Source organism: Amphibalanus amphitrite, unplaced genomic scaffold, assembly GCF_019059575.1.
Source record: "Amphibalanus amphitrite isolate SeventyFive unplaced genomic scaffold, NRLGWU_Aamphi_draft 000678F_arrow, whole genome shotgun sequence".
In the NCBI taxonomy this organism is placed as follows: Eukaryota; Metazoa; Arthropoda; class Thecostraca; order Balanomorpha; family Balanidae; genus Amphibalanus; species Amphibalanus amphitrite.
This window is the reverse complement of record NW_024882172.1, coordinates 169763-196532: the sequence shown is the minus strand read 5'-3', so window position 1 is coordinate 196532 and position 26770 is coordinate 169763. Positions and strand designations below refer to the sequence as shown.

The window sequence follows — 26770 nt, the reverse complement described above, 5'->3', positions numbered from 1 at the left end:
CTAACATTTTTGTTCATTTTCTATTGAAAATATTTTTAAAATTTGTTTGGGCCCCCTCCAAAAAACAGTGGATAAAATCCGATGACTTTTGGGATTTTGAGGGGTTTACCTTGGGCCCCGGTAAATTTGCTCCCCCTCCCCCCCCCCCTGGAGGAAATCCTGGCTACGCCCCTGGTGGGTACAGACAGACAGAGAGGGAGATGAGAGGCTGGAGAGACGACATACGTGGTGTAGGTGTAGGAAGGTTTTTGCAAGTGTGGGGGGAAGCTCCCAGAGGCATCGCCGCCAACTTGAGGCCAAAACCCATTTTGTCCTCGGATTTCAACCACTTTTTATATTCGTAAACATGTACGAGCCGAAGTCTTTCCAATACGAGTGTAATAGGAAGTTTCAGAATAAGCGGCCCGGCTCGGACTACCTATGTATGTAGCCTGGTCTGTAGTCCTCAGTTCACCTACATACACCTGCCCATTTTAATTTCACAACAAAGTGACGTCATACACGTCACAGATTACAATTGCGACGTTTGATACATATTTGCCGCCGAGGCAAACAAAATAACTGGCGAAGCGGCTAATGTCTGCGAAGTGATGCTTCGCGAAACCATGCCTCCTATGAGCTGTCTCTGAGACGCATCTGGGCACGATACAAGCTCACAATTGTATCCTAATACTCTCGATGAAGGTTCAGGAAAAGCACCAGTACCTATAGGGTTACCTCCGTCCCGTGCGTGGCAGGCGACTAGTGGACGGCGGTGTTTTAGTTCTCGCACATAAACCACTGTCCACTGCAACTGGCAAAGCCGTCTATCACTTCTCAGGCCGGATTTGGTGACCGTCCAGCGCGGTACAGTGCGCAGCTCAGAAAAGGATGTGAGTGTCTGGGGATGGATCAGTAGATCCGAGGGATCAGCTCCACGTCTGACGGCGGGGTGGTCTCAGCTGTCCCCTCTTCCAGCTCCTCGGAGTCCGCGGCGCCGGCCGGCTGCTGCTCAGGACTGGTGACCACAGCGCGGTCTGGGGCTGTCTCTGAAGTCTGTGTCACACCCTCCTCCTCGGGCGCGGGCTCGGTGGCGTCCTCCGTCGGATCTCTCTCCTGAGCGGGCAGGTACGCTCCCTCGGCCAGTCTCAGATGCGCCACCTCGCGCTCCAGCTTGATCAACCGCTGCTGGGCGCTGTTCTGGTCAGCCAGCAGCTGGCGCTGGCCCGCCAGCAGGTTTTGAAGCTCAGCGCGCTGTGCGGCCATGCTGAGCTCCAGCTTGCTCAGCCGCTGCTCGGTGCTATTCTGGTCAGCTAACAGGTTCATCAGCGGGGTCTCCAGCTCCGCACGCAGCGTGGCCATGCTGCGCTCGTGCTGCTCGCCCAGCCGCATGGCAATCACGCGGATGTCGGTCTCCAAGACACAGGAGATGTGTCCGAGTGACCATAGGCTGTCCGAGTCGCATGTCGATGTAGTGTTCTGTTCCGACGGGTACAGGGCGTAGCCGGCGGCGCAGCTGTACTCGACCACAGAGCGCCAGCCGGTGCCGTTCTTCGGGCCGGTCTTGGTGTTGGGGATGGCGGGCGGGGAAGGACATTCTGCGGCCGAGCAGCTCAGGCGGGTGGTACCGCTCTGTAGGTCGGAGCACCGGACAGCGTCGGAACAGGACGGGCTGTAGCCTGGGTCGCACGAGAGTTTGACAGTGCCCGTCTGTGCCGGCTCGTACCGTCCGTGCGCTGGTTGACCAAGGAGTATGCATTCGTCCCCTTCACCATCGTCGGACCTCTCTAGTGCCACGACGTCTGCCACTGAGAGTGCCAGGAAGGCGCCTGTCTCGGCCGACACCCGCACCTCGAGCTGCCCGACGGTCGATGCTTGCTCTGGACAGACGCAGACTCTCACTCCAGATACTGTAGGCGTTATTTTGTCGCTACTCAGCTCCTGACACGGACAGTTGACCTCGTTCTTGGTCTGGTTCATCGGCCGCAACGCCACGGTGTAGCGTGTACCCAGCGCGCGCACCAGTACCCTATCTACAGTCGCGTTGGCCTCCAGGCGGACAGCCAGGACCTTGGGGCCGTTGCTGGGTGCCAGCATGCACCAGGTGTCTAGCGAGCCATCCACAGCGACTTTGCAGTCTGCCATCGGCAAACCAGTGACGGTGATGGGCTGTCCCAGGGCGACATTGCGCCGGCAGACGGGCGCGGCCCCGTCCCACCGGCCGGCGCGGCACGTCCTCCGTAGCCCGCTCAGAGACTCGGCCATACTGAAGCCGCTCTCGCAGACGTAGGTGGCGTCGCTGCCGTCCGGGTACTCCTCCTTTGGATCGGAGAGCTTGGTGTTCTCGCTCACATATGGCGGTCCGCAGGGCGGCGAGCAGTGCCATTCGTCTTCCCCCGCGCCGCAGTGTCTGGTACCATCACACACCTTGCTTTTGAGAATGATGGTGCCTGACCGGGAGCATAAGTACATCGAGGACTTATGGCTCCATCGAGTTTCGCCGTTGTAGTTCCAATATCGTTTGATGTAGCCATCGTAAAAGGAAATACTGCTTCCGTACTCGTAATCGTAATTGGTATTGTAATCGATTAATTGGTCGCTTTCGACTCGCTGATGATTCGGGTTCTCAAGTGTGATGACGCCGCACGTCTCCTCTCCGCGAACACAGCGTATCGTGCCCCGCTCAGTAGTGATCAGACGACACTCGGTGCCCAGCTCTCTGGAGTCCTTCAGCCACCGACAGCCGCCGGCCTGGGACGGCCGGCAGTGGAGCTCGACCTTCTGCTCAGGCCAGGCGTAAACAGTGGGCGTCGCGGCAGTGGTGACCAGAAGAGGCGGAAGTCGGCCGTGTTGCTGCTCGCCACAGGCACCAGCCCACGCCCCGCCTGCGGCACAGGGTCACGGGTCACTAGTCACTGATGGGTCACGATGTCAACAGTTAAAGGGACCCTCCCAACTTCAAAAAGATTATTGAATTCGCACAAAAGTGATGTACCGTGGTTTAGAAAGAGCGAAAATGAGTATCCGTACCAAATTTCACCAAAAAATATTCACCGGCTTTTGAGATGCTAGACATTGTTTTTTGTTTATATTTAAGGGCCTCCGCTGTTCGTTGACGTCATAAAGGTTTTCTTTACGTCTATTTGAAAGCAATAGTTTGGTATCTTGAAAGTGCGACAGATCTTGCGCGTATGTTGCGTTAAGCTTTTCGAGGTCAACGTCAATGATGTCGAGGTTCACAGCTGATTGCGGTTGAGCTCTAAAACAGGGACAACTAGAGAGGAAAAGTGGCCAAATAGGTCACAATAGGAATTACTGCGCACTGTTAAATTTTCACCCGGTGCGACCGCTGGCGAATCCAGAAAGGCGGTCTTGAACACCACGGGGGCACACCCCCAACAAATTGTACCTATGGTATCTGTAAATAAAAAAAATATCATCGGGTTTCGATTCCTTACGCCCCGCCCCGCTGTGCACTTTGATTAAGCTAGGCTAGGTTAGGTTAGGCTAGGTTAGGTTAGGTTAGGTTAGGTTAGATTGGCTTAGGTTTTAAGAAAAAAAACTTTTCCTAATACAAGTTGTTTAGTTTTCGTTTCATTCTCGAAAACAAAACCAAATTTTGCATCGATTTCGGGCGCTGCGGGATCCCCCAATGTGTGCGACCTAATGTTATGTCACGGGGTCGCGGTTACTGTCGTGCCACTTTGTCACGACCACTGATGTGTCAGGTCACGGTCACTGATAGGGTCACGAGGTTTATTATGTCACTGATATGTCACGGGTTATGATCACTGTTGGCTCACGGGGCTACGGCCACTGATAGGTATCTCACGTGTCAGATCACTATTATGGCACGGGGGCACGGTCTTTGCTGTGTCAAAGGGTCAATCAGGGTCACTGCTAGGTATGTCACGGGGCCGTGATCAGTGCTGTGTCACGGGGTCATGCACATCGACTCCACATCGGCTGTCGTTGCTGTGACACGTCAAAGTCACTGCCTGAGAGATGCACGAAGCACGGTCTCGGTAGGTATCTATGATTTGCTTATCTTCGCCAGTCTGTGATATCAGCTGTTTGGAAGCAGAATTGTCCTATTGGCGTCAGACCACGCATAATCGTATGAGATTGAGACCCTACCAAGTACTAAAAGACTCACCGAGTGTTGAGGCAATTATCACTAGGAGGGGAGACAGTCCCATCTTCCGTTTAGCTCTCGGTCTCGCGGCCGTCTGCGTTGCAGCTCGCGACGAGTTCTTCTCCTACTCAGCACCTCGGACGGCGCTTGAGGGTAGACTGCCTCATCCATCGGGGGTGCTGTCCTTTGAGGGCGCGTGACGCGCCTGTTAGTGTTGATGCGACTGGAATTTGTGGCCAGTGACACAGACCAGCCCCCTCGCTGTCAGCACCACCCAAGTTAGCCGCGTGCCGTATAGGGGTGTTCGGAGTTCCCGGAGACTGCCAGCCGTAAAGGGGGGAGGCGCATTTCGGGCCCTTACCTAACGTTTGGGAAAGCTTCCGACCAATTGTCAAAATTGAAACGGCATTTAAAACCTCACACATAAACTATCAGGATAGCATGTGAAATTTTACTTCGTCACTGATAACGCCACAGGTCAGGTCCATGTAAAAATTATCTACGTTTTGGCATGCTAAGTGCCAACACCTCGGGCTCTGACTGCCGCTAAACAAGTTACAACGAGCTCGCTTATTTTTTTACACACTCATAAGTGCATGCTGAACTACCCTAAGGCTACGGAGCCTGTACCTACTTGGTCAGTTATAGGGCAGACCTAGGCCACGCTATTAGTATGTAAAGTAATCTTGAGGCCACGCTATGTCACAAAATTCAAAACTTAATGAAGTTTTAAGGCTTGTATAATTATTAATTTATGTCATATAGGTAATACGTGTTTTATGGTCCAATTCGGCCGTAGAATTAAAAAGTAGTTTCGTTTGTGCCCTCCGAAGGTAAAAAAGTTATAGTAAGTTGTAAGTAAATTAACCCGCGCCCCGCTGGGCTATTCAGCCATACACGCCCTGCTGGGGGGGGGGCAGATTCTTCCCCCCCCCCTGTCTAACTTCCGAACCGATGGTCGGTTTCCCCGTCGTATTAAGACGGGGAAAACGGCAATCGAAAGCTCTCAACAAGGCGGATTTTAAGAGCCATTACTTTTGCTTCAGTAGGTCAGAGGTCAGGTCAAGGTCAGGTCAAGACTCAAGGGTACAAAGTGCAAGTTTCTACAGTATCGGCCTTGCACCGTAGTTGCCGAAGAATGGACTGAGACTGATTGCCCAAAACGTGTTCTTAGGCTACCAGTACCAAGACAATATTCGTTGCATACAATGTCATGAAAAGGTCAAGGTCAAGGTCAGGTCAGGTCACGAAAAACGAAATATAGAAAAGGGCATGTGCGACACATGTTTTATGGGTCACTTAATTCATAGAATTCAATAGGCACATTCAATAAGTGATATAGACCACATCTGGATGAATTTCAGGTCGAGGTCAGGTCAAGGTCAGGTCAAGTGAGGTCAAATTTTGAAGTTGGTTGTTAAGACCTAAAAAGGTGTCTATCTGATGCAGTTTCTCACGGTGAATCGAATGGAGCTATTTTTGTTTCCGTACGAGGTCTAGAACTTAAAAAAACAATTTTTTTTTCAAAAAATGTGTGTGTCGTGACGTCATAAAATTTTGAATAACTCCCACATTTTTCAGCCGATTCTTCTAAAAATTGTTATGTAGGTGCACATAGACCACTTCTCTTACATATCATCCGGTTTTTCGATACACTCAAAACTTTGGATTTTATAATTATTTTTCGAAAAAAGTTAGTTTTATGAAAAATGGGCCAAAATCCAAAAGTTAAAAAAAACGAGATTACCATTTGATAGACAAAGTGGAATCACGTATAACCTTTTTGTTACGTCTTGATTCCTTTAAAAATGAAGATGTTAGCGGCGTTTGAAATTTTGCCGTTTTTTTTTAGGCGAAAATGGCGGACCTGACGTCACTTAAACGTCATTTACTCAAAAAAATTTCCGACCGATTTCGCTCAATTTTTTTTTTCAGGGAACGTGTTTAATACATGATAAGGTACTGAAAGTTTGACGTCGCTGGCGTAACGCATTTAGAAGTTATTGGGGAAAAACGTGAGGGGGCAGATTCTGCCCCCCCCCCCCGCCCTAGCGGGGCGCGGGCTAAGAAATCGACCCTTAGAGAGCTCTGCCATATCCATTTCACGCCCTTTATAAGATTTGGCCCTGGGAAGAAATGCAGTTCCTTGTGTCATGGAACAATGGCGATGGACCGAAAACCACGTTGTCATGGCTCATTCGAACGACCGTAAAGAGAACTATAAATGGCAACCAATAACTGAAGCTGACGCAAGTTGTGTAGGGCTAAAAAAGGCAGTGGCCACTTTGCTCCGTGTGGCCGCTTTGCCCCGGTCCCCCCTCCCCTGCCTACCTATTGGGGGCAGGGGACCTGTATATCTTTCTAAGAACCTTTCCTGGCCAGGGTGAATAGATGTAGTTCCCTGGTCTGGCGTTTTCCGAAAATTACATGAAAGACTGAAAGTAAAAATAAAAAATGTGCAGTCGACTTTGGCATGCATACGAGTATGACTCACCCTCGAGGCTCGAAGAACCAATCCGGTTCCATCTCTCACACGGACATCCTGCATCTGTCGAGTGTTGAATATGGCTTCTGCTCCCCGTCCACTGGCTATTAGGTAACACGTTGACGTGCACGGAACTCACCATTATGCAGTCGTTTGTTCTCTGCATGAATTCTGTTCACCACTAGGCATTATTTTGTTAAGTCGAAGAAATCGTTTGGTCACTTGAACAGGGAGATCGGGAAAGTCGGGACCGCTCGACTCGCAAAAGCCGTGTCCGCTCGACTCGCAAAAGTCGGGAGTCGGGTCTGTCGGGACCGCTGGGAAGTCGGGACTGTGTATGATACACACGACGGAGAAGTTGAGATCGTACTGAAGACATTGCCCAGTGAGACTTAAACACAGTTTCGTCTCACGAATAAGGACAACAGGGAACTAAAACTTTTAGGGCATTTAATGTTGAATTTCGTCAACACCGTAAAAAGCGTCACAAAACATCACAGCCGTGTGCTTGTGCCATGAAAAGAGCACCACACCACACCGCAGCACATCCGGTTTGATCGCTAAATCTGTCGGATAATCCTCGATGGGCGTGGCCTCTGCAATATACTAGCTTCCTTATTGGTCGACGCGTCACGGTCTCGAATGGCAGCCGCCGCCGGCGGCCAATCAGAATGAGGAACAACCGGTTCCAGTAACACGGCGTCACCGTTTTGAGGGCTGGCCTGGGATAGCCGGGATAGCGAGCGAGACCATCCGATGCGCGTCTATCGGTAACCAGTTAGAAAATAGTCTTTTCCGACCGGCAACAGTGCTTCAAACTATTTCATCATTATGTGGAACTTATAGCGGTATGGGGACTTTCTTCGTCTGAAAGTGTCACGTGCACTGCCAAATCATCGGTCCCGATAAAAGGCCTTGTTTCCCACAGCGCGTTAGCGTTGTGACGAAACTCTTCTCCAATAATTGGAGTTTATCGTGTCAGTGATTGTGTCAGTGACACCACGGCGACGTGACAGTGATCTCCGTGTCAGTGACCGGCGATGTTTTCCGAGTGTAGGCGGGCCAGGCCGGGCGCCACCCCAGACACCTCGCATCTCTCGTTTGGTGTGGCTCGGCTTCTACGGGACAACAGCGGCGAGGGACAGACAGCGGCAGCGGCGGATCACAGCGACATGCGACGAGACGGACATCCTACTGGCGCAGCGAGACGGAATCAGTCATCGGTCCAGCCGTCATCGACGTGGCTGTCATCGGCCATCCCGTCATCAGACGATGCGTCATCGGCGGCGTTATCATCACCGAATCGACTATCCACGATTTCATCCTCAGCGACAAGGTCGTTATATCTGTCATCAATGCACCCAGACAAAGCCTCGTCTCAGTTCAGTTTGTATTCAGGTTGCAGCCATAAGTCAGCCTTTGTTCCCGTCGTCGCATCAACTCGGTCCATGGAAAATGGAAAAATGCTGAATGGTTGGCCAAATGGCGCTACTGACTCCTCGATGATTGGAAGAGGTAGGTGCAGTAATGAATAGTTTAGATTGCATGCGCCGACTTCTGAACCTTTTCAAGCTCCCAAAAGGGAAGAAGTGAAAACATAATGGCAGATAAATGCAAATGCTTCCATTTGCATATCGCTGACCATGTTATATTCATTGACCAAATTAAACGTCTATGATTTGTCCTTTTTTGCCCGGCAAAAGGTAGAGCTATAATACCTACCTTAATTCAGAAGATCGTGCAATGTTGCACAAGGAATGCTAAGTTATTTTACAGGAATTAGGCCAATGTATGAATCAAGAGTCATGATTTTTTTCGTTATTAGGACAAACGTCTTAAATAGATTGTAGGTAGGTATGTGATGTGATGCGTTCCCGCCCTCGGGTTGTGATCCAAATTGACAAGCTGTATCCAATACTAGCAAAGAGGAAAAAATGAGCCATCAATGAAACTGAGCCGTGAACGCAAAACGGTTAGGAACTTAAGAATAGGTTATTCGCCATGTAGGTCGTTTGTGGCACGCCCATTCGCCTCTCACTTCTCAGCCCAACATTTTTTCTTTTATTGGAGTAATAAAACTCATTTAATGGCGAAATGTTACTACACCTTTTTGCATTTGAATTCAACCATTGGCCATAACTGTTTGAGGAGCCATTTCGACAATCGGCATTGCTCACAACTATTCCGGCGTGGTGCGTTTCATTTCAGCCATTCAGCAAAACAGATTGAGCACTGAAATGAGCGATCTGCAAAACAGTTTAACAGTTCGCCAGACTTCGGCATAGAGGGAGCCAGCTCGGCATATGACGAATAGTTTCAACCATTGACGATTTGTTTTGCACAATGTTGAACCATTCGTTCAATGTCGAGTTGTAGAGGAAGATCGCCGAATAGTTTTGCACAATGGTGATTCTTTGTGACCAACCGCCCATTTATAGCGCCACCTTTATGGCGAATGTGTACAAATGTTTTGCTCAATGGTCAAAAGCTAACGCAAAAAGGTGTACTAAACCTGGCCCATGGATTGGGTAACATGATTTGTGGCAACTTTTCTTTTTGCGGCTGGAACCGCCGGAATCGGTGCGCTGCCTGGGGTGAGAGTCGACACCATTTTACCAGCCCGAGGCTGAAGTCATTCAAAATTTTACTTCTCTGGAATAGTTTTACTCCTTATTCCTGGAATTTGCCAATAGGCATGAATAAATAGTTATAAGTAATGATCAATTAAAGCAGCACATTTTATCACGACTTTCATTGAATCTGAATGACAAAATTATGCAAGCATCTTACCTCAATTTCACCCGTGCAACGGAACCGTCCCGAAAACCGATTCTCATGGCAGCGAGACCTGTGTAATTCCAGCAGCCCCGGTGGCGCCAGTTCGACCTCAGAGACGCACCGGTCACCCGTACCTGGGCAGGGTTCACACTGGACAGACTCGGCCCCGGGCCGCCTTCTCACAGCGACAGGCGAGAGACGACCTTATTGCACTTACTTTCTCACGACTGAGAGCCAGCGTCTTACTGAGCGGACGAAAGCTCTCTTATAACGTGCACTGCATTTCACACTTACAGCAGCGCACCTTCTCACCACAAGCGAGAGACGCTCTTCTTTACTTACCAACGACTCAGCACCACAGTTTTACTAAGACGGGCGAAATACGCTCTTACAACGTGCACAGCATCACACCCGGCACCACTGCACCGTGTCGCCAAATGAGCCTTGTCACGAGCGAGCTGCATCGGGACCCGTACTTCTGAAATGCATGTGTTGAGCTACATTGCATACCATTGAGCCATTTTTTTTTGTTAAAGTTTCAAGGACGTGAAGTGTGCACTGTGCACGCTTTGGCCACAACATGACAATCCGATTGTATTGCACTGGCTTCGCGGCTTTGCAAGCATGTGTTATAAATGATGGGCCTAATTTTCTGGCAAAGCATGATAAGAGAGAGCTTGTTGATATTGGCTCTGCAATCCGGCTACTTGTCATGCATAATTCGGTATACTTGTATGCATTGTTTTGCACCTAAGTAATGCTTTAATTTTCATATGCATGATTTGGGCACAGCTAATACAAATGTGCGTCATTTAACTAACAAACTTATCCATTTAATGAACTAAGTTCCTAATATTTACTGTTGTTTTTTATTGCAGGTACGTGAGCTCGAAGAAGTATTTTCAAAAAAGAAGTTCTTAGATGACGACCAGCGAAAGGCTATCGCAGGTCAACTGAAACTGACCGAGCTTCAAGTGAAGACTTGGTTTCAAAATCGACGAACAAAGTGGAGGTAAGGAGCATAGCTGCTTCATATTTAGGTAGAAAGCAGAAGCACTGACTACTCCCATCACTCGGTGGGTCGCAATCCTAGTCCTCAAGTTTGGAATCGCCTTTGTCGCTTGCCGCGGCTGCGTCCCGTCCGTCTCTCGTCCCGCCTGTTTGTCTCTTTGCTGCGTCTCATTTGTTTCATAGCTGCACGTCCACTGCCTCCTGCCACATCGTCTTGGTCTCATGACGCATCTTATTTTCTTTTCTTTTTGTCCCGTCTCGTTCTTTTCCTACCAAGCCTACTGTTTCCTGCCCCGTGTCACGTCTTTATATATAGGAGACGCTTCAAATTAAGCGTTTGTTTTTTAGCTGTTCCGTGATGTACTCATATTCGTCAATGCATTTGACCAGTGGAGCAACAAGATGTTGGGATGTTTATTTGAAAAATGACCTTAGATCCTCGTATTTAAAAATGTTAAATCAAAACACTTTTTATTAATAATTTCGAGCACAGCTCTTCATCAGAATATCAAGTCAAAAATGCCATGCTACGGACATAGGTACATTAGGCCCCGTCATATTTTATAAAGTTTTTGGAAGACCAGCTCCCCTGGTGTTTTCCCATTGCTTATTGGCCCAATAAGAAGTGTGCAAAATTTCAGCTTCCTAGCTCAACGTTTGCGTCTGCCTTAACGGCCTCAAAGTTTGCCTCATAGGGCATAATGGAGACTGCAATGCCGGTGTTAGGTGCATTCTCCCGGCAGTGGCGTTCCTTGGCACACTATCGCCACGGATCAACTGCTGCCCCAGCAAGAGATGAACAAAACTAAGCTTTGCCTTTGCCCCCCCCCCACACACACACCCCTCCCCCTCCTTACCCCCCCCCCCCCCCCGCCCCGATTTTTTGTGCATCGTTTGACTTTCACGCATTGTTCACGATGACTTTCTGTTTTTTTTTTCAGAATGCCTAAATGCTGATTGAGACAAATATCACGACGGTTTAAGATAGTACCTATCTTAAACATGCATGTACCTATCTTAAACATGCATGTGCATATATTAATATCGACTCAATACTGCGGCGACGGCAAACTGATAACTACGAACGACAGCAGCAGCCAGAGAGCAAGACGGCGGGCACGGCACTGGTGACGGTGACGGGCACCGGTGTCACTTACTATGGTCGAGTCTGCGTGTCCGGTGTCGTGGCCTACCTACAGCACGAAGGCTTTCTTACGGGGCTGTTTGAAAAACTCCTGCAGTGCGGTCTAGGAGTGAACTCCGCACTATTCAAAACTCGTCATTTCTTCTTTCCATGCAACGACATAATATGAGGGCGCCTTTAGCGTCCAAGGGGGGGGGGGGATTTAAAGGTACAGGACAATGGGCTTGACCTGAATGCCCGCGAATGCTGGATACGGTTCTGTTCTGGAGGGTGAGGGGCGTCATGTTTTTTCAATGGGACGCCCAATCGCCTGTGATCTTCAAAGGGGCGCCTGTTACGCTTTGCAGATGCGTCCGTGGTGTTGACAAGTGTGCCGAGCGCCTTGCGCCCCGGGATGGGCGTCATCGTTCAAAGGGGCGCCGGATGTTTCTGAGGGGTGACAGTAATATTAAATGGGGGCGCCGGATGTTCTGGAGGGGCGTCAGTGATATTTAATGGTGCGCCGGATACTCTGAGAGGGACGCCAGCGATAATGAATGGGGCGCCCACTCACCCGTGATCTTCAATGGGTCGCCTGATCACGTTTTAGAGACACGTCGGTGGTGTTGAATGGCGTACCGAGTGATCAAGAGGGGGCAACATTTTTTTTTCGGAAGGGGCACGTCATATACTCTGAATGGTGCGCACATAATACTGACAGGGGTGATGTCGGGATCTGAAAGGGCACCACAGGGATTTATGTCAAGTATGCAATCCACTATCATGTTGCTTGCGTCAGAGGTTTGTGTTGGGCGCAGGTGCACGGGTCGTGGGTATTGGTAGTGCTAAAGCGCGCCTTACATATAACGTTATCAGGGCGCTCGGCACACTTGTCAACACCACGGACGCATCTTCAAAGCGTAACAGGCGCCCCTTTGAAGATCACAGGTGATTGGGCGTCCCATTGAAAAAAAAACATGACGCCCCTCACCCTCCAGAGCAGAGCCGTATCCAGCATTCGCGGGCATTCAGGTCAAGCCCATTGTCCTGTACCTTTAAATTCCCCCCCCCCCCTCCTTTGGACGCTAAAGGCGCCCTCATATTATGTCGTTGCATGGAAAGAAGAAATGACTTGAGTTTTGAATAGTGCGGAGTTCACTCCTAGACCGCACTGCAGGAGTTTTTCAAACAGCCCCGTAAGAAAACCTTCGTGCTGTAGGTAGGCCACGACACCGGACACGCAGACTCGACCATAGTAAGTGACACCGGTGCCCGTCACCGTCACCAGTGCCGTGCCCGCCGTCTTGGTCTCTGGCTGCTGCTGTCGTTCGTAGTTATCAGTTTGCCGTCGCCGCAGTATTGAGTCGAATTCGATATTAATATATGCACATGCATGTTTAGGATAGGTACAATACATGCATGTTTAAAATAGGTACTATCTTAAACCGACGTGATATTTGTCTCAATCAGCATTTAGGCATTCTGAAAAAAAAAAACAGGAAGTGATCGTGAACAATTCGTGAAAATCAAACGATGCACAAAAAATCGGGGCGGGGAGGGGGGGGGGGGGTAAGGAGGGGGAGGGGTGTGTGGCGGGGGGGGGGGCGAAGGCAAAGATTAGTTTTGTTCATCTCTTGCTGGGGCAGCAGTTGATCCGTGGCGATATTGTGCCAAGGAACGCCGCTGCCGGGAGAATGCAGCTAACACCGGCATTGCAGTCTCCATTATGCCCTATGAGGCAAACTTCGAGGCCGTTGAGGCAGACGCAAACGTTGAGCTAGGAAGCTGAAATTTTGCACACTTCTTATTGGGCCAACAAGCAATGGGAAAACATCAGGGGAGCTGGTCTTCCAAAAACTTTATAAAATATGACGGGGCCTAAGGTACATCGTACCGGTTTATGTGATGCAATAAAAAGTGTTTTGATTTAACCTTTTTAAATACGAGGATAAGGTCATTATTCAAATATGCTTTAATATGTTCCTCGCTCAAGCACTGAGAAACTTGAAAAAGATGTTGGGATATGTGTGCCTCGCCCGTCTCCAGTCCCGTCTCGTTCGTCTCCTGACCCGTCTCGTAGGTCTCCAAACGGTACAGCGTGTCCACTGTCCCGTCCCCTCCGATCGGATCCGGTTTTTATAAATCTCCGATCTCTCGATACACGGCTAAGTGGCCGGCTGCCGGCCCATTAGGCCAGTGTTATGACACGTTAATGAGCAGCCGAGCGTCGCCACACGGGACACAGCGACCAGGGAACAGGGTGTGTCGGGACGGACAGGGGACCAGACTGGATGAACCAGCTCGGCTCACGGCCAGCGAAGATACCTGAAAGTAAAACTAACCAGAAATCGAAAGTATTTTGCACTCTGTAGTATGTTTAACCACGAAAACAAACCCATGTTAGAAATTGTATCAGTCTGTTGAGAGCGTGAGGTGACGACACTATGACTTCGATGCAGCTTTAGAGGCCAGGGCACAGATAGCCAAAAATATTGGCCCTCGTCCCAGACAGGAAAAGGTCTGATCACCAATACTAAGTGCTTGCCCGCGGGGGTCGAGCTGCCATCCCTTAAAATTACAGAGACTAGGCTTGGGATGCGAGATCCGCGAGTACCTATGCCTTGGACCAATAGTCCATTGTCCAATAACTCAAAAATCGCCCTGCCCAACAGGCAACAGAAACATTTGATAGACCACCGAATTCCAAAATGCAATAATATTGTAGTAAGAATTTACAATTCAACGAACACATTGTTATGATATTTCGAAAGAGTGCACTGTGGTCCTATGTGTTGACCTATCACTATGACAATCTATATGATGTTTATTGTTTTCCAGACGAGAGGCAGAGGAAGCGAAGACGATGAACGAGCTTTTAAAAGAGCGCCAGGGATGAGGGAGGTTTGCACTGGCGACAGGCGACCTATCCTCAGTCTTATCCAACAGTGACTGGGCCACAGAACCAATGACCGCTGGACCAGTGACTGTTCGGACCAGTGCTTACGGGATCAGTGACCGCTTGGACCAGTGATTGTGGGGCCAATGACCGTTTGGACCAGTGATCACAGGGCCAGTGACCGTTTGGGCCAGTGATTACCGGACTAGTGGTCGATTGGGACAGTAATCAAAAGGCCCGTAAATGTAGGTATGTGTAGCTAGACCAGTGGTCATGGAACGGTGAATAAATTCCCGAGCAGGATTCCAAGCCGCAGAGCCGGCACAGCACTGAACAGTGTCATTCAAGTTAACGGCAAACAGTACCTATTTTTTACCAGCTGGCAGCTTTTATTCCTCACGTAGGTACTTAAAAGAATTAATTTAACAGAATTACGCCAACTGAACTCGTGTCAATGTTTTATGATCTGTCTGCGTTATACTTGCAGCAATTATAAGTGTGATACGATATGCAATAAAAAGACTATATGGATGCCTGGTTTCCTTGAGTTACATTGAATACTTTTATCCATAAGAGTTACATGTAGGGCAACACTTATTTTCAACTAATGACGTCATTTCTCAAGTGTTAAATCATCAAAACTTATCAGCGAATTTAGGTTCACGCGCAAAGACGTTAAATCAACGATAAAGTACAGTATCAGGCTCAGGACTGACGAGTGACGTGATAAGACTGGGTAGGTCACTGCTCTCATCTCCCTGAGACGGCCACGAACCAGCAGCGGGCCATATTAATGGCTGTCGCTCCTATCGTCGTGTATCGAATTCGAGACCTGCATAACATCAACCCTTCTTAGGAGAGGCGGCACAAAAAGTTGTACGACGGGAGTCTCTCCAAACTGTTGTACATTGTAGATTGAGAGTTATGCAGCCTTCAATGACGCTAATGAGGCTGCTAATTAGCCACAAAAACCGACAATGATAACATCGTCGACACGAGAGCATAAACAAAAATAGAACCAAGTGCTTGAGTACGAAAATAGTAGGAACTTCTATCTTGTTTTTCGACACTCAGATCACACTCATATTAATAGTGATTCGGTGTGGTGTGGTTCCCATGGAGTTGCTCATGTAGTTCCTTAGAGCGTCACCACAAGTGTGGTTTCTTCGTCAGGTTCCCCGATGCGGTACCCGGCGCCGTGTCCAGATATGTCGCGGTGCCCGTCGCTCCGGTTCCTCCGTATGTTGTTCAATCCAAGTGTGGTTCCTCCGTATGGTTCCTCGGTACAGTACCCGGCGCCGTGTCCAGATGTGTTGCGGTGTCCTTCGGAATGGTTCATGTCCATGTGGTTCCCTCGTACGCTGTGCGCCGGTGTGGTTCCTCAGTGCGGTTTTGTTGGTGTGGTTACCAGCAGCGTCCGGCGCGTAGTGTCCAGGCGTGCCGTGGTGTCCGTCAATGTAGTTTCCCGGAGCATTACTGCCAGTGTGGTTCCTTTGTAGACTGTATGGTTCTCCAATACCGTGTACATACAGGCGTGCCGTGGTGTCCGTCAATGTAGTTTCCCGGAGCGTTACTGCCAGTGTGGTTCCTCTGTAGACTGTATGGTTCCCCAATACCGTGTCCGGCGCGGGGCGCCCTGGTGTCCGTAAGTGTGGTTCCCCGGAGCGTTACTGCCAGTGTGGTTCCCGGTGCAGTGTCCGGGGCGTCCTGTCCAGGTGCCGCGCTGGTGTCCGGCGGTCGATACGCCCTCTGTTTATCGTCGTTACGCCGTTATCGACGGCCAGGAGGGGGGGGGGAGCGTGGGGGGGAGGTCCAGCCCGAGGGGCGGTCAGTTCCCACATTCCAGCCGTGGTGTGGGGGCCACGGTGGCGCCGCTCCGGGCAGGTGACGAGAGCGACCTGCCTAACGGCTCCACCACGATCCGTGCTCGGCAGACAGTGGAGACGGTGAGTTGTAAACTGGGAGTGGGACGGTTATAGTTGGATGTGAACATATGTAATTATTTGACTTTGGCAAACGTTCTCTGTGTCCGGATCGGTTTAATATAGAAGTCTTCCGGGTTTGGAGAAGTTTCCTAAGTAAAACTTTATGTTTGTAGAAGTAGCTAGGCGGAAACGACACAAGTACGAAATTTCCTAAGAGGTGACTGCCAAAAACTCCCTGGACAGAAGCTTTGCTTGCAATAAAATTCAGCCTGAATAACGGACAAATCTACCTACATCCATAACAAGCCATTGTCATAACAAACATCGCGATAGGTAAGCCATGGCGCGTGACCCGAGTTTGACCTCTCCAGCCTGCGGCAGTGACCTGGTGACGTCATGGGTGACCTAGGACTCAGCGCCTCCGGCACCAGCATCGTGCAGGCTTCGTCGTTTGACGCCCGCTACCCGCCCAAATGCATCGTCGACGGGTTAGTGACGTCAAACTTTTGACGGAACTTTTAAATAGACGGCGCTGATCCTGACTCCTGAGTCGATTTTTTTGTACCGTCATAAATAAACGGTGCAACAAGCGAGCCGCAAATGCTTGATCTCACAATTTGAGTAAAACGAGGAATGAAACATTTTATTGTTGTTTGTTTATTTGTTTGTTTATTTGTTTGTTTGTTCGTTTGTTTGTTTGATGACTAAAGGCGCTATGAAACTGTAGCAATAAATGCCACCTTTCCTGCGGGCCAAAGAAGACATATTTCAGTTCACAAAAGTATATCGGCATATTTTTACATGCCTACACGGTACTCTTTCCCGTGGCCATGACTGACGTGACCCCATCTGACCTCCGGTAGCCGCATGGATACGTTTTGGATGACCACGGGTCTGTACCCGCAGCAGTTTGTACTCAAACTGCCCGGTCTACACGCCCTCGACAAGATCTCCATACAGACCTACAACGGTGAGAGTTCTGCAAGTCTTCTCTCTCCCTCTCTGTCTGTCTCTCTCCCCTCTCTCTCTCTGTCTCAGTCTGTCTCTCTTTCTCTATGACTCTTTCGCTCAGTCTCCACATATGTATATACGCACTACGCATCCCTCAAGCAGCGCAGTGATTTACTACGATGTTTCAATTACATGCCTTTGTTCCGTTCCAGTGAAGGACCTGCTAATTGAACGGACTAACAGTGAAGAGCCAGAAAAGTTTGAGCCCATCGCTACTAAATGTGAGTCCATTCAGTCCGCCCAGTCCACACACATGACACAGTCTTGTCTGTAGACTGCATACCAGTCTACACACCTTGCACTGCTGCAGCGCAGTCTGGCAAGCCCTCAGCAGTCTACTTTGCATGGTGCACCTTGCACAAGACACACTGTTGCGGACGTCTCTGGCTTTCTTGTGTGGACTGTATAGTGTTTGTTACGTCTCGCAGCATTCGGGTTGGCGGCCGGGGGAAATTGTGAGAGGATGTGGGATTAATAGAGGCAGTGAACGAATAATGAAGAAGGGAAGTATCTAATCGGTAAATAACTAAACACGGATGAATAATTTACGGATCAAAGGTTCAACAGCGCCCGTCTCAGAGCGCATAAGGAGCACACCTCGCGGCATGCATGTTGGGTCGTTCAACAGCGCCCGTCTCAGAGCGCATAAGGAGCACACCCCGCGGCATGCATGTTGGGTCGTTCAACAGCGCACGTCTCAGAGCGCATAAGGTGCACACCTCGCGGCATGCATGTTGGGTCGTTCAACAGCGCCCGTCTCAGAGCGCATAAGGAGCACACCTCGCGGCATGCATATAATGTAGGATGACAGAGGATTGATAGGAATAGTGAGTAGACCCGGCCACCGTGAGAACTGTGAGCTGCGCGCCGCTCTCCTTTCCTCCACTCGCCACTTCGGTTTCACTCACACCACCACCACTTAAACACAGTCTTCTAAATAGAAGAGTTCGCTATTGACCGAAGACGGCGAGATGGCAGCAGTACAGCACAGACACAGTAGTTAGAAAAGTTAGACGTGAGCGGCAGCAGAGCGCCGCCGTCCGCGTTTGAGAGCGAAGTGAACTCGTCGGCGACTAACAGTGAAGTGAGACCGAGCAGAGCCCGGTATCGGTTCAAATACATGGCCAAAATGTCACACGATACAGGGGTCGTGACACAGAGCACAAAAAAGGCGGCCGGCACGCCGCGTCCCCTCACACACCCTTCCAGTTCCCAGGCCCAGGGCCCCGCCGGCCCCATTCGGAACAGGTCACAGGTCAGCCGGGTCGCAGGCTCACAGGGGGACGCCAGTCCACCGTTCGCGGCGTCGATATGGCCCATTGCTTCTGTCTCAGAAAAAAAAACCATGCGCGGCGACAGGTGGCCGCTGGGCGGGCGGCGGCCCGGCCCGGTGGCGGGACCGGCGGGGCGGGGTGAGGGGCGGCGCGGCGGCGGCTCGGCTCGGCATCGGCGGCGCGACATTTGCCTAGTTTGTCGGCAACATCACTCCCCCCTGTGTTCGGTCGTACGTTCCGAACACACACAAATGACCGACAAACTTTTCACACGCTATTCCTATGACTACTCACTAGTAAGCGGCACACATGGACATCAGACATTTGCTGAGCGAATAAGCCGAGCCAGACCAGGCCGACCAACACGGCGCTCGCTCGCCATGTGTTGACTTTTCTCCTCTCGGTTCGTCCCGTTCTCCGCTTCAATGTAGTTGTACCCCTTTCTTCTTCATCGTCTTCTTCCTTCCTCGTTTTCCTTCATGTTTTCGACATCCTCCTACTCTCCGTCCGCGCAGATTCACTTGCATTCCTCTTCTCAGAAGCAGATCTTGGTGGCTGGTCGCGTGTACAGTTTCGCGATAGCCGTTTGAAGCCCGGCCGACCGGACTCTGCCACCCGCTGCCGGCAACACGCGGCAGATGCGGGCCAACGGACATGAGCCCCGAAACATGTTTGGGTCTGCCATCAGCACTAAGTCCCCGACTTGCAGGTTTCTCTGCTCCTTGCGCCACTTGCTCCTCTGGATGAGAGTCGGCACGTACTCTCTTGTCCACCTCTTCCACACATGTTCCGCCACAGCTTGGACATGCTTCCATCGGTGTCGGCTGCACATGTCTCTGTCTTTCCACGAGCCCTGGCGCGAGATGCCTCGAAGCGCCACCGAGCAGAAAATGATTTTGCGTCAGAACTTCTGGGTCTGGCGGCTCCAAGCTGACGTGGATCAGGGGTCGATTGTCGACTATGTGCTCAACTTCAGTGGGCACCGTCACAAGTTCTTCGTCTGTGAGCGCCTGTGGACCCATCACCTTCTTCAGAAATTTCTTCACCGATCGCCCAATTCTCCTCCACACTCCCCCCATGTGGCTAGCAGCCGGGAGGTTGAAGAGCCGGTCAAGTTCGAAGACAATGAGCTTTCCTGCGATCTCTCTTTCCATGGCTTGCAGCTCCGCCTTTAGCTCAAGACAGCTTCCCACGATGTTGGCGCCGTTATCGGAGAGGATAACTGTTGGTCTCCCTCGCCTTGCGTCGTGGTGTGGTGAGAGCGGAAGCAAATCACTCTTTCCAGGTAGCTCGTTCCCCAGCGCCCGACTGTGGGTTTCCTCCGGATAGCTTGTCCTCTGCACTCGTTTGAGTATCCAGACTTCGGCATCCCTGAGTTCTTGGGCACTGAGAGGTCCGCTGAGACGCGTTTCATCGTCTGAGGCGCATATGGCTGTGTTGTGAGTGAAACGTCTCACACAGGCCGCCGCTCGACGGTACTTGAGCCAGCCTGAGCTCTTCATGGCGTCTGGTAGCACGGGCTGTCGTTGGGTTGTGAGTCCCATGAAGCTCTCTTCCTTCACTTCCTCTTGTCCTGGTCTGAGCGGGCTTGCGTCTTGCTTTGATGGCCAGTCTCCCTCATCTTGCCACAGAAGCCCGGGTCCGCGGAGCCATCTGCAGTCTGGCGCTAGCTCTGACGCGGCCAGCTCTCTTGAGCAGTCGTCTACAGGATTCAGCGTTCCTGACACGTGACGGCACTGCTCCTTTCTGGTCAGGTCGTAGTTGCGTTTGAGTTTTCGTTCCGTGGCTTCGAGCCGTATCATTGCGATCCGTCCGTTGTCGGGGAGCTCCACCCGGTCTTCCTTCCGCAGCATGCCTGTTTCATACCTGTCCGGAGGCTCTTTTGTTTTGCCTTTCAGGATTGACAGCGCACGCTCATCCTCCCGGGACTGTTCCACAGGCTTGTCGTACTTGGTCCCAAAAGCCTCCGTGCACCAGTCCTTCACGGTGGTTGCTAGCTCGTCGTCGCTGCTCTGGGCGTTGCGTTGCAGGAACATAACCTGGCGCAGGCTGCTTGGCTTCACTGCTGATATGGAACCAGCTAGTGCCCATCCAAACCCGGTTCTTATAGCTGCTGGCTGGTTGGAATGACCCTTTCGTACTTCCTGTTGGAGAACAGCTTCCAGCACGTTCCCTCCGAGCAGCAGTTTCACTTCACCGCCATCATACTGCGGAAATGCTAGTCCACGGAGATGTTTGCATTGCCTGAGTTGGCGGTGAGATACCGTTGGGGCAGTCACATTCAGTGATGGTACAGCCCAGGCTTCAGGGATTTCGATGTACCCTCTCTTCACACCATCGCCGAGTGCGCTAACCGTCAGGGTAACGCATTCAGATGGTTTCTGAGCTCCGCTTCCCTCCACATTTTGGATGCAGAGCTGGCGAAGGTCCCCGGTGATGCCCAACTCCTGCAGAACATCAGCGCTGCACAGTGATGTCTGAGCTCCGGTATCTAGCAGCGCCAGGACGTCCTTTGACTTGGCCGCTCCGTGGACGCGAACCTGAACGACCTGCAGCAGTGTGTCGGTCTCATTGCTGAGGGAGGCTGCTACAAACGGCGAGTTTCCCCTGCCTTTAGCTTGCCGATGTGGCGCCGCAGCCGTTGATGATCCACTCGTAGAGTCTTCTTCCCCTGAGCTTCCCTCATCGTGTCTCGCGTTTCTTGAGGTTCTGTGTAGCATTGGATGATGAGTGAGCTTGCAGCCCTCCACGCCGCACTTCCGTGAGGATCTGCATCTCCTGGTCCAATGGCCTTTCCTCAGACATGAGAAGCAAAGACCGTTCTCGTACACCATCTCCATTCTCGCTTCCAATGTTTTGCCCTTGAACGACGGGCAGTCAGTTACCCTGTGTTTTTCACTGCACACCAGACAGGGCGGCGGTGAACGTGGCTCCACTTCTCCAGCTTCGTGGGTCGCTCCAGTCGTGAGCGCTGTCCTCCGTACAGCTCCTTCACGCTGCGTGCCTGTTGCACGTTTCCGTTCCGACGTTCCAGACTGGACGGCCGAGAAGCTGAGGATGCTGACTTGCACCTGAAGCCATTCGCTGAAGGTCTTCAGAGTGGGTCGTTTTGGCCGTAGCCGAAACACTTCACGACCCCATTCTCGGGCCAGCTCATTCGGCAGCTTCTCCACCACCCTCCTGAGGTTCTCACTACTGGACAGATCGCTTGAATAGCCAAGATTCTGTAGGACGGTCACTGTGTTATGAACGATGGCGTAGAACTTTTCCATGGCTGGAAGATCCGTGAGAGCTGGTGGGTTGGAAGTGAAGATTTTCCTCAAGTGACTTTGGATGATATCTTCTTCTCTCCCAAATCTTTCTTGTAGGGTTCTCAGAGCTTCCAGGTAGAGGCTGCCATTGAACAACATGCCTTCAATAGCTTGGGCTGCCGGCCCTTCTACGGCGTTCTGCAAGTGAGCCATTCGCTCTGAGTCCGATAGAGACGGCTGGTCGTGGACGAGCGCCTTAAATAGGCCGATCCAGCGAGGCCACTCTTGAGGGCTGCCTCGGAAGGTAGGCAGCGTCAGACGTGGTATACTTTTCACGAATGCTGATGGGACCCGGGACGTCACATCGCCGCTCGGAACCCAACGCTGTCACCCAGCTGGTTGGGTCCTGGTTGGCAGTTCTCGGCGTCTCGTCGGCCATCGGAGAGGTACTAGTAGCTTTCGGTGGCGGCGGCTCGCGCCGGAGCTCTCCCAAACCACTGACCACGCGTTCTTGCTCTTGCTCGTTTCCCTTCTCGCGGCCGCATCCGGTGTTGTTTTGACGACTAGGCGCCACTTCCACAGCGACCTCATCTTCAAAGTCGTGTCTTCGTTCCCACTCCAACTCGTTGCCAGCTGCCTTCCAGAGACGCGCCTTCAAAGCTGCACGTTCCACCTCCTCTTCTAGAGCCCTTTCTTCCAGCAAATCTTCCTGCTTTCTCATCTCTCGTTCTCTTTCTTTCCTTGCTTCTTCCAGCATATCTTCCTGTTTTCTCATCTCTCGTTCTCTTTCTTTCCTTGCTTTGAGATGCTTTAGTTCGAGAGCTTTCAATTCCGCGGTGATTTCAGCCTCCTTGAAAGTGGCTGAAGCCTTTGAGCCTCGTGATATGTGAGACCCACACACTTTGCTTCCTTCCTCAAGTTGCACCGATGGTAGGGGGAGCATTCCTGTGCGTGACGCTGAGCGGCTCGCTGATGGGCGAGTTATCGCCTCTTCAATTCTTGCGACCGTTTCGGCGTGCCGTGCTGTTATTCTTGTGGCGTACTCCTCCGCTTCTTCCAACTCGCTCACATCTTGCAACTTCTCTACGAACTCCTCATTTGCCTCCATGAAGGCGTCCAGCGTTGTGTGCAGCGTCTTGAGCCGCTTCTTCAATTCCTCTTCACTGGCTCGCCGCGCTATTTGCGCGTCAGCCCTGTTACACGAGCGTGTGAACATGGCCGCCTTGCGACCGCGATGAAGCTTTAATGCCTTCCGTTCAGCGGTGATATCTCCATCCTCTCCTCCTGCAGGGTCGCAGTTCTCTGGCATCGTCTCCCGGTTCTCCGTCTCCGTCTCCTCTTGCCCTGTAGGCTCGCAATTCTCAGGCGTCGTCTCCTGGTGCTCCGTCTCCATCGCGTCTTCCATCGGTCCACGATGCTTCTCAATTCGACTGACACGGTGGGAGCAGAACTTATCGACGTCACGGACGGTCGTTCACGCACAGTATCGACTTATTGTACATTCTCTTCTTGACTTCTTACATTCTTAACTGATACTATCCGGCCCGGAGGACCAGCGAATGTTGCGGACGTCTCTGGCTTTCTTGTGTGGACTGTATAGTGTTTGTTACGTCTCGCAGCATTCGGGTTGGCGGCCGGGGGAAATTGTGAGAGGATGTAGGATTAATAGAGGCAGTGAACGAATAATGAAGAAGGGAAGTATCTAATCGGTAAATAAATAAACACGGATGAATAATTTACGGATCAAAGGTTCAACAGCGCCCGTCTCAGAGCGCATAAGGAGCACACCTCGCGGCATGCATGTTGGGTCGTTCAACAGCGCCCGTCTCAGAGCGCATAAGGAGCACACCCCGCGGCATGCATGTTGGGTCGTTCAACAGCGCACGTCTCAGAGCGCATAAGGTGCACACCTCGCGGCATGCATGTTGGGTCGTTCAACAGCGCCCGTCTCAGAGCGCATAAGGAGCACACCTCGCGGCATGCATATAATGTAGGATGACAGAGGATTGATAGGAATAGTGAGTAGACCCGGCCACCGTGAGAACTGTGAGCTGCGCGCCGCTCTCCTTTCCTCCACTCGCCACTTCGGTTTCACTCACACCACCACCACTTAAACACAGTCTTCTAAATAGAAGAGTTCGCTATTGACCGAAGACGGCGAGATGGCAGCAGTACAGCACAGACACAGTAGTTAGAAAAGTTAGACGTGAGCGGCAGCAGAGCGCCGCCGTCCGCGTTTGAGAGCGAAGTGAACTCGTCGGCGACTAACAGTGAAGTGAGACCGAGCAGAGCCCGGTATCGGTTCAAATACATGGCCAAAATGTCACACGATACAGGGGTCGTGACACAGAGCACAAAAAAGGCGGCCGGCACGCCGCGTCCCCTCACACACCCTTCCAGTTCCCAGGCCCAGGGCCCCGCCGGCCCCATTCGGAACAGGTCACAGGTCAGCCGGGTCGCAGGCTCACAGGGGGACGCCAGTCCACCGTTCGCGGCGTCGATATGGCCCATTGCTTCTGTCTCAGAAAAAAAAAAACATGCGCGGCGACAGGTGGCCGCTGGGCGGGCGGCGGCCCGGCCCGGTGGCGGGACCGGCGGGGCGGGGTGAGGGGCGGCGCGGCGGCGGCTCGGCTCGGCATCGGCGGCGCGACATTTGCCTAGTTTGTCGGCAACACACACATATGTATGTCATATCACGTGTCACTGTCAGCACTTGGCATCGTATAGTTTATCGACACCCACCAATCACCGTAGGTACTATTGATCAATTGATCGCATTGATTCGATGCTTTATACTGCATGGGGATAGCGCACTAGCCTACGCTCGAACGCTCTGCTTGTCATCATTATCTACTCAGCAAATATCCCTATTATGCAAATCCCAAATAACGACCGCTCCGTTTCTGGGAGCTCATCACCGCACGGTACCATGACTGACGTGTCGGGCCGATTGCCGAACGACCCATGCACGCGACTACCGTGACGACACACAGTGGCGCCCCACGGCTCACAGACCGGTCAATGTGGGCGCTTTTGTAGGCGAGGCTTCTGGCTCAAACCAGGCTAGGAGAGGTCAACGAACTCGAATGAGCTCTGGGAGCTCCTCTGGCGTTAGTGAGTTATCACAAAAACAGACTGAGCCGTCCATCTGTACATGCATTCTTACCCAAGGCCCTAAATCTACTTGAGGTACCTGGACCTGGCGCCGCCACCTGTCTGGTACCGTCCCACTCACCATCTCATTTCATTCCACCGTCTGGCATCGTCCTCCCACCGTCTGTCGCAGTCTTCCCATCATTATTTACGGAATATCCTCCCCTTTAACCGCCAGCGTTCCAGCACCAGGCCGGCAAGCTGCAGACGGAGACGGTGTCGCCCCAGGATGTTACCGCCAACTACCTACGGTTCCGCATCCTCACCGGGCACGCACCGTTCGTCTCTGTGCATCGTATGAGCATCAGCGGTCGGGAGACTCGCACACCGATCGCCATGGACCGACCGCCGTCGGGAGAACAGGTTAGCAGTGGGGCGGGGCCTACCCATAGGTCAGGAACGGGGTGGGCGGCATAATCGTGCTCTGAGCTGGGAGTGAAGGGAGCGGGGCTATCTTCAGGTCAAGGCAGGGGAATGCGAGCAACCTATCAAAGATTAGCCCTGGAAGCGAGATGTTACAATTCAGTGAGCATGTTCGTGAGGTGAGATGATGTTAGGATGGTTGGAAAGGGTTGATTTGGAAGCAAAACGTAATAAAAAACAGTAACGAAATGATAAAAAAGTAACAGTGGTAAACGTAGGAGTACAGATGGCTTACTAGTGACCAAGTCAGATGAATTTAAAAGAGTGAGCTGATGTCCACGACTTAAATGTTGGACTGCCAAAGTGTCAGGGTAGTGCCGTTTTCAGTTGTCTGACAAAGCAATAAAGCAATGAGCGCCCGATAACAGAGGAAGGCAGATGCCTGTAATAACATAATGCATAAGCCCTGACCCCCTCCCCGCTCGGTCCACAGGGTACCCGTGTGATCCGCACCGCGCCTCGGCCGCCGTCTGCTGCCGCTACGCCCGGCCCCCTGGCACCCCCCTCAGCCGACCGTGCCCGCTCAGTCAGCCCGGCCGCGCTCAGCCTGGCCCCACCGACCGCCGACTTTCCTGGGCCCGACAGCGAGGAAGAGGGCCGCGCCGCGTCCGCAGCGCCATCTCTGTTCCAGGGACTGCAGTTCGACTTCGAGGGACTGCCGTCAGAGGCGGGCGCCGCCAAGGTGCCGGATTCGGCGGAAGAGGGGGAGAGGGGAGGACAGGAAGAGGGGCAGACGGGGAGGCAGGAAGAGGGGCAGAGGGGGAGGCAGGAAGAGGGGGAGGAGGACGGGGAGGAAGAGCCCTGGCAGTGAGATAGTGGCGAGCGATACGGTGGACAGGGAGGCTCGGTGTAATACCGGGCTAGGCCCATGAGCGGGACAAATGCACACATGCCTTACGGACAATTCGTGACACACATGTGCCTGAGCTGTGCTGCTATTCAATATTTCAAAGTGCAAGTCCCTTACTTGATGTCCGATCAGTTGATAATGATGTGCGATGTCACTGCGCTAAGCACAGAAAAGGGACACAAAAGCCGTAGGCTACAGGTGGGAAGCCGGTGCATATACATATGGATAATCCATCAAACACGCAAACGCGATAGTCAAGGATTGCGTCGTACTGTAGCATCAGGGCCGAGCTCTTCACGAAAGTTTTGATGGAAACGTAGCTGTTATCGCAGCAAATGCGGTGAAATACACGACCAAACTGAAACAGACAATCTTGTTGAAAAGGGCTATCAGCAAAATGGGCCGACTTAAAGGCGAGTCAAACACACTGCGTAAATTTGTACCTGACGCCCAATATGACAAAACTTCTTCCATCC

At 51.7% G+C, this 26770-nt stretch overlaps 2 protein-coding genes and 1 long non-coding RNA gene across 5 annotated transcripts; 2 read left to right on the top strand and 1 right to left on the bottom strand.

Annotated features, from left to right (window-relative positions):
• Nucleotides 1–313: 313 nt before the first annotated feature.
• Nucleotides 314–4300, bottom strand: LOC122364474. Its single transcript, XM_043334866.1, has 2 exons — nt 4136–4300; nt 314–2864 (listed from the first exon to the last, which is right to left on the bottom strand). Exons 1-2 carry the CDS (start codon nt 4176–4178, stop codon nt 892–894), a joined length of 2016 nt encoding a protein of 671 aa, XP_043190801.1. The 5' UTR covers nt 4179–4300; the 3' UTR covers nt 314–891.
• A 3048-nt stretch (nt 4301–7348) lies between these two features.
• Nucleotides 7349–14938, top strand: LOC122364473. Of its 3 annotated transcripts, none has more exons than XR_006253552.1 (3): nt 7349–7369; nt 10256–10389; nt 14350–14938. It is a non-coding gene; the product is annotated as an uncharacterized LOC122364473 (long non-coding RNA). The 3 variants fall into 3 exon arrangements; XR_006253553.1 differs by lacking the exon at nt 7349–7369 and adding an exon at nt 7428–8114; XR_006253551.1 differs by lacking the exon at nt 7349–7369 and having other exon boundaries at nt 10062–10389.
• A 1310-nt stretch (nt 14939–16248) lies between these two features.
• LOC122364455 lies at nt 16249–26647 on the top strand. The gene is made up of 6 exons (XM_043334825.1): nt 16249–16353; nt 16704–16820; nt 17196–17302; nt 17496–17564; nt 25200–25384; nt 25878–26647. Exons 2-6 carry the CDS (start codon nt 16729–16731, stop codon nt 26253–26255), a joined length of 831 nt encoding a protein of 276 aa, XP_043190760.1. The 5' UTR covers nt 16249–16353; nt 16704–16728; the 3' UTR covers nt 26256–26647.
• Nucleotides 26648–26770: the final 123 nt, after the last annotated feature.

Coding starts and splice junctions, on each gene's coding strand:
- LOC122364474 (XM_043334866.1), bottom strand. CDS start 4,178: ATGGGACTGTCTCCCCTCCTAGTGATAATTGCCTCAACACTCG. Junction 2,865..4,135: donor GATAATTGCCTCAACACTCG/GTGAGTCTTTTA, acceptor CCTGTGCCGCAG/GCGGGGCGTGGGCTGGTGCC.
- LOC122364455 (XM_043334825.1), top strand. CDS start 16,729: ATGGGTGACCTAGGACTCAGCGCCTCCGGCACCAGCATCGTGCAGGCT. Junction 17,303..17,495: donor CTCCATACAGACCTACAACG/GTGAGAGTTCTG, acceptor GTTCCGTTCCAG/TGAAGGACCTGCTAATTGAA. Junction 17,565..25,199: donor TGAGCCCATCGCTACTAAAT/GTGAGTCCATTC, acceptor TTTAACCGCCAG/CGTTCCAGCACCAGGCCGGC.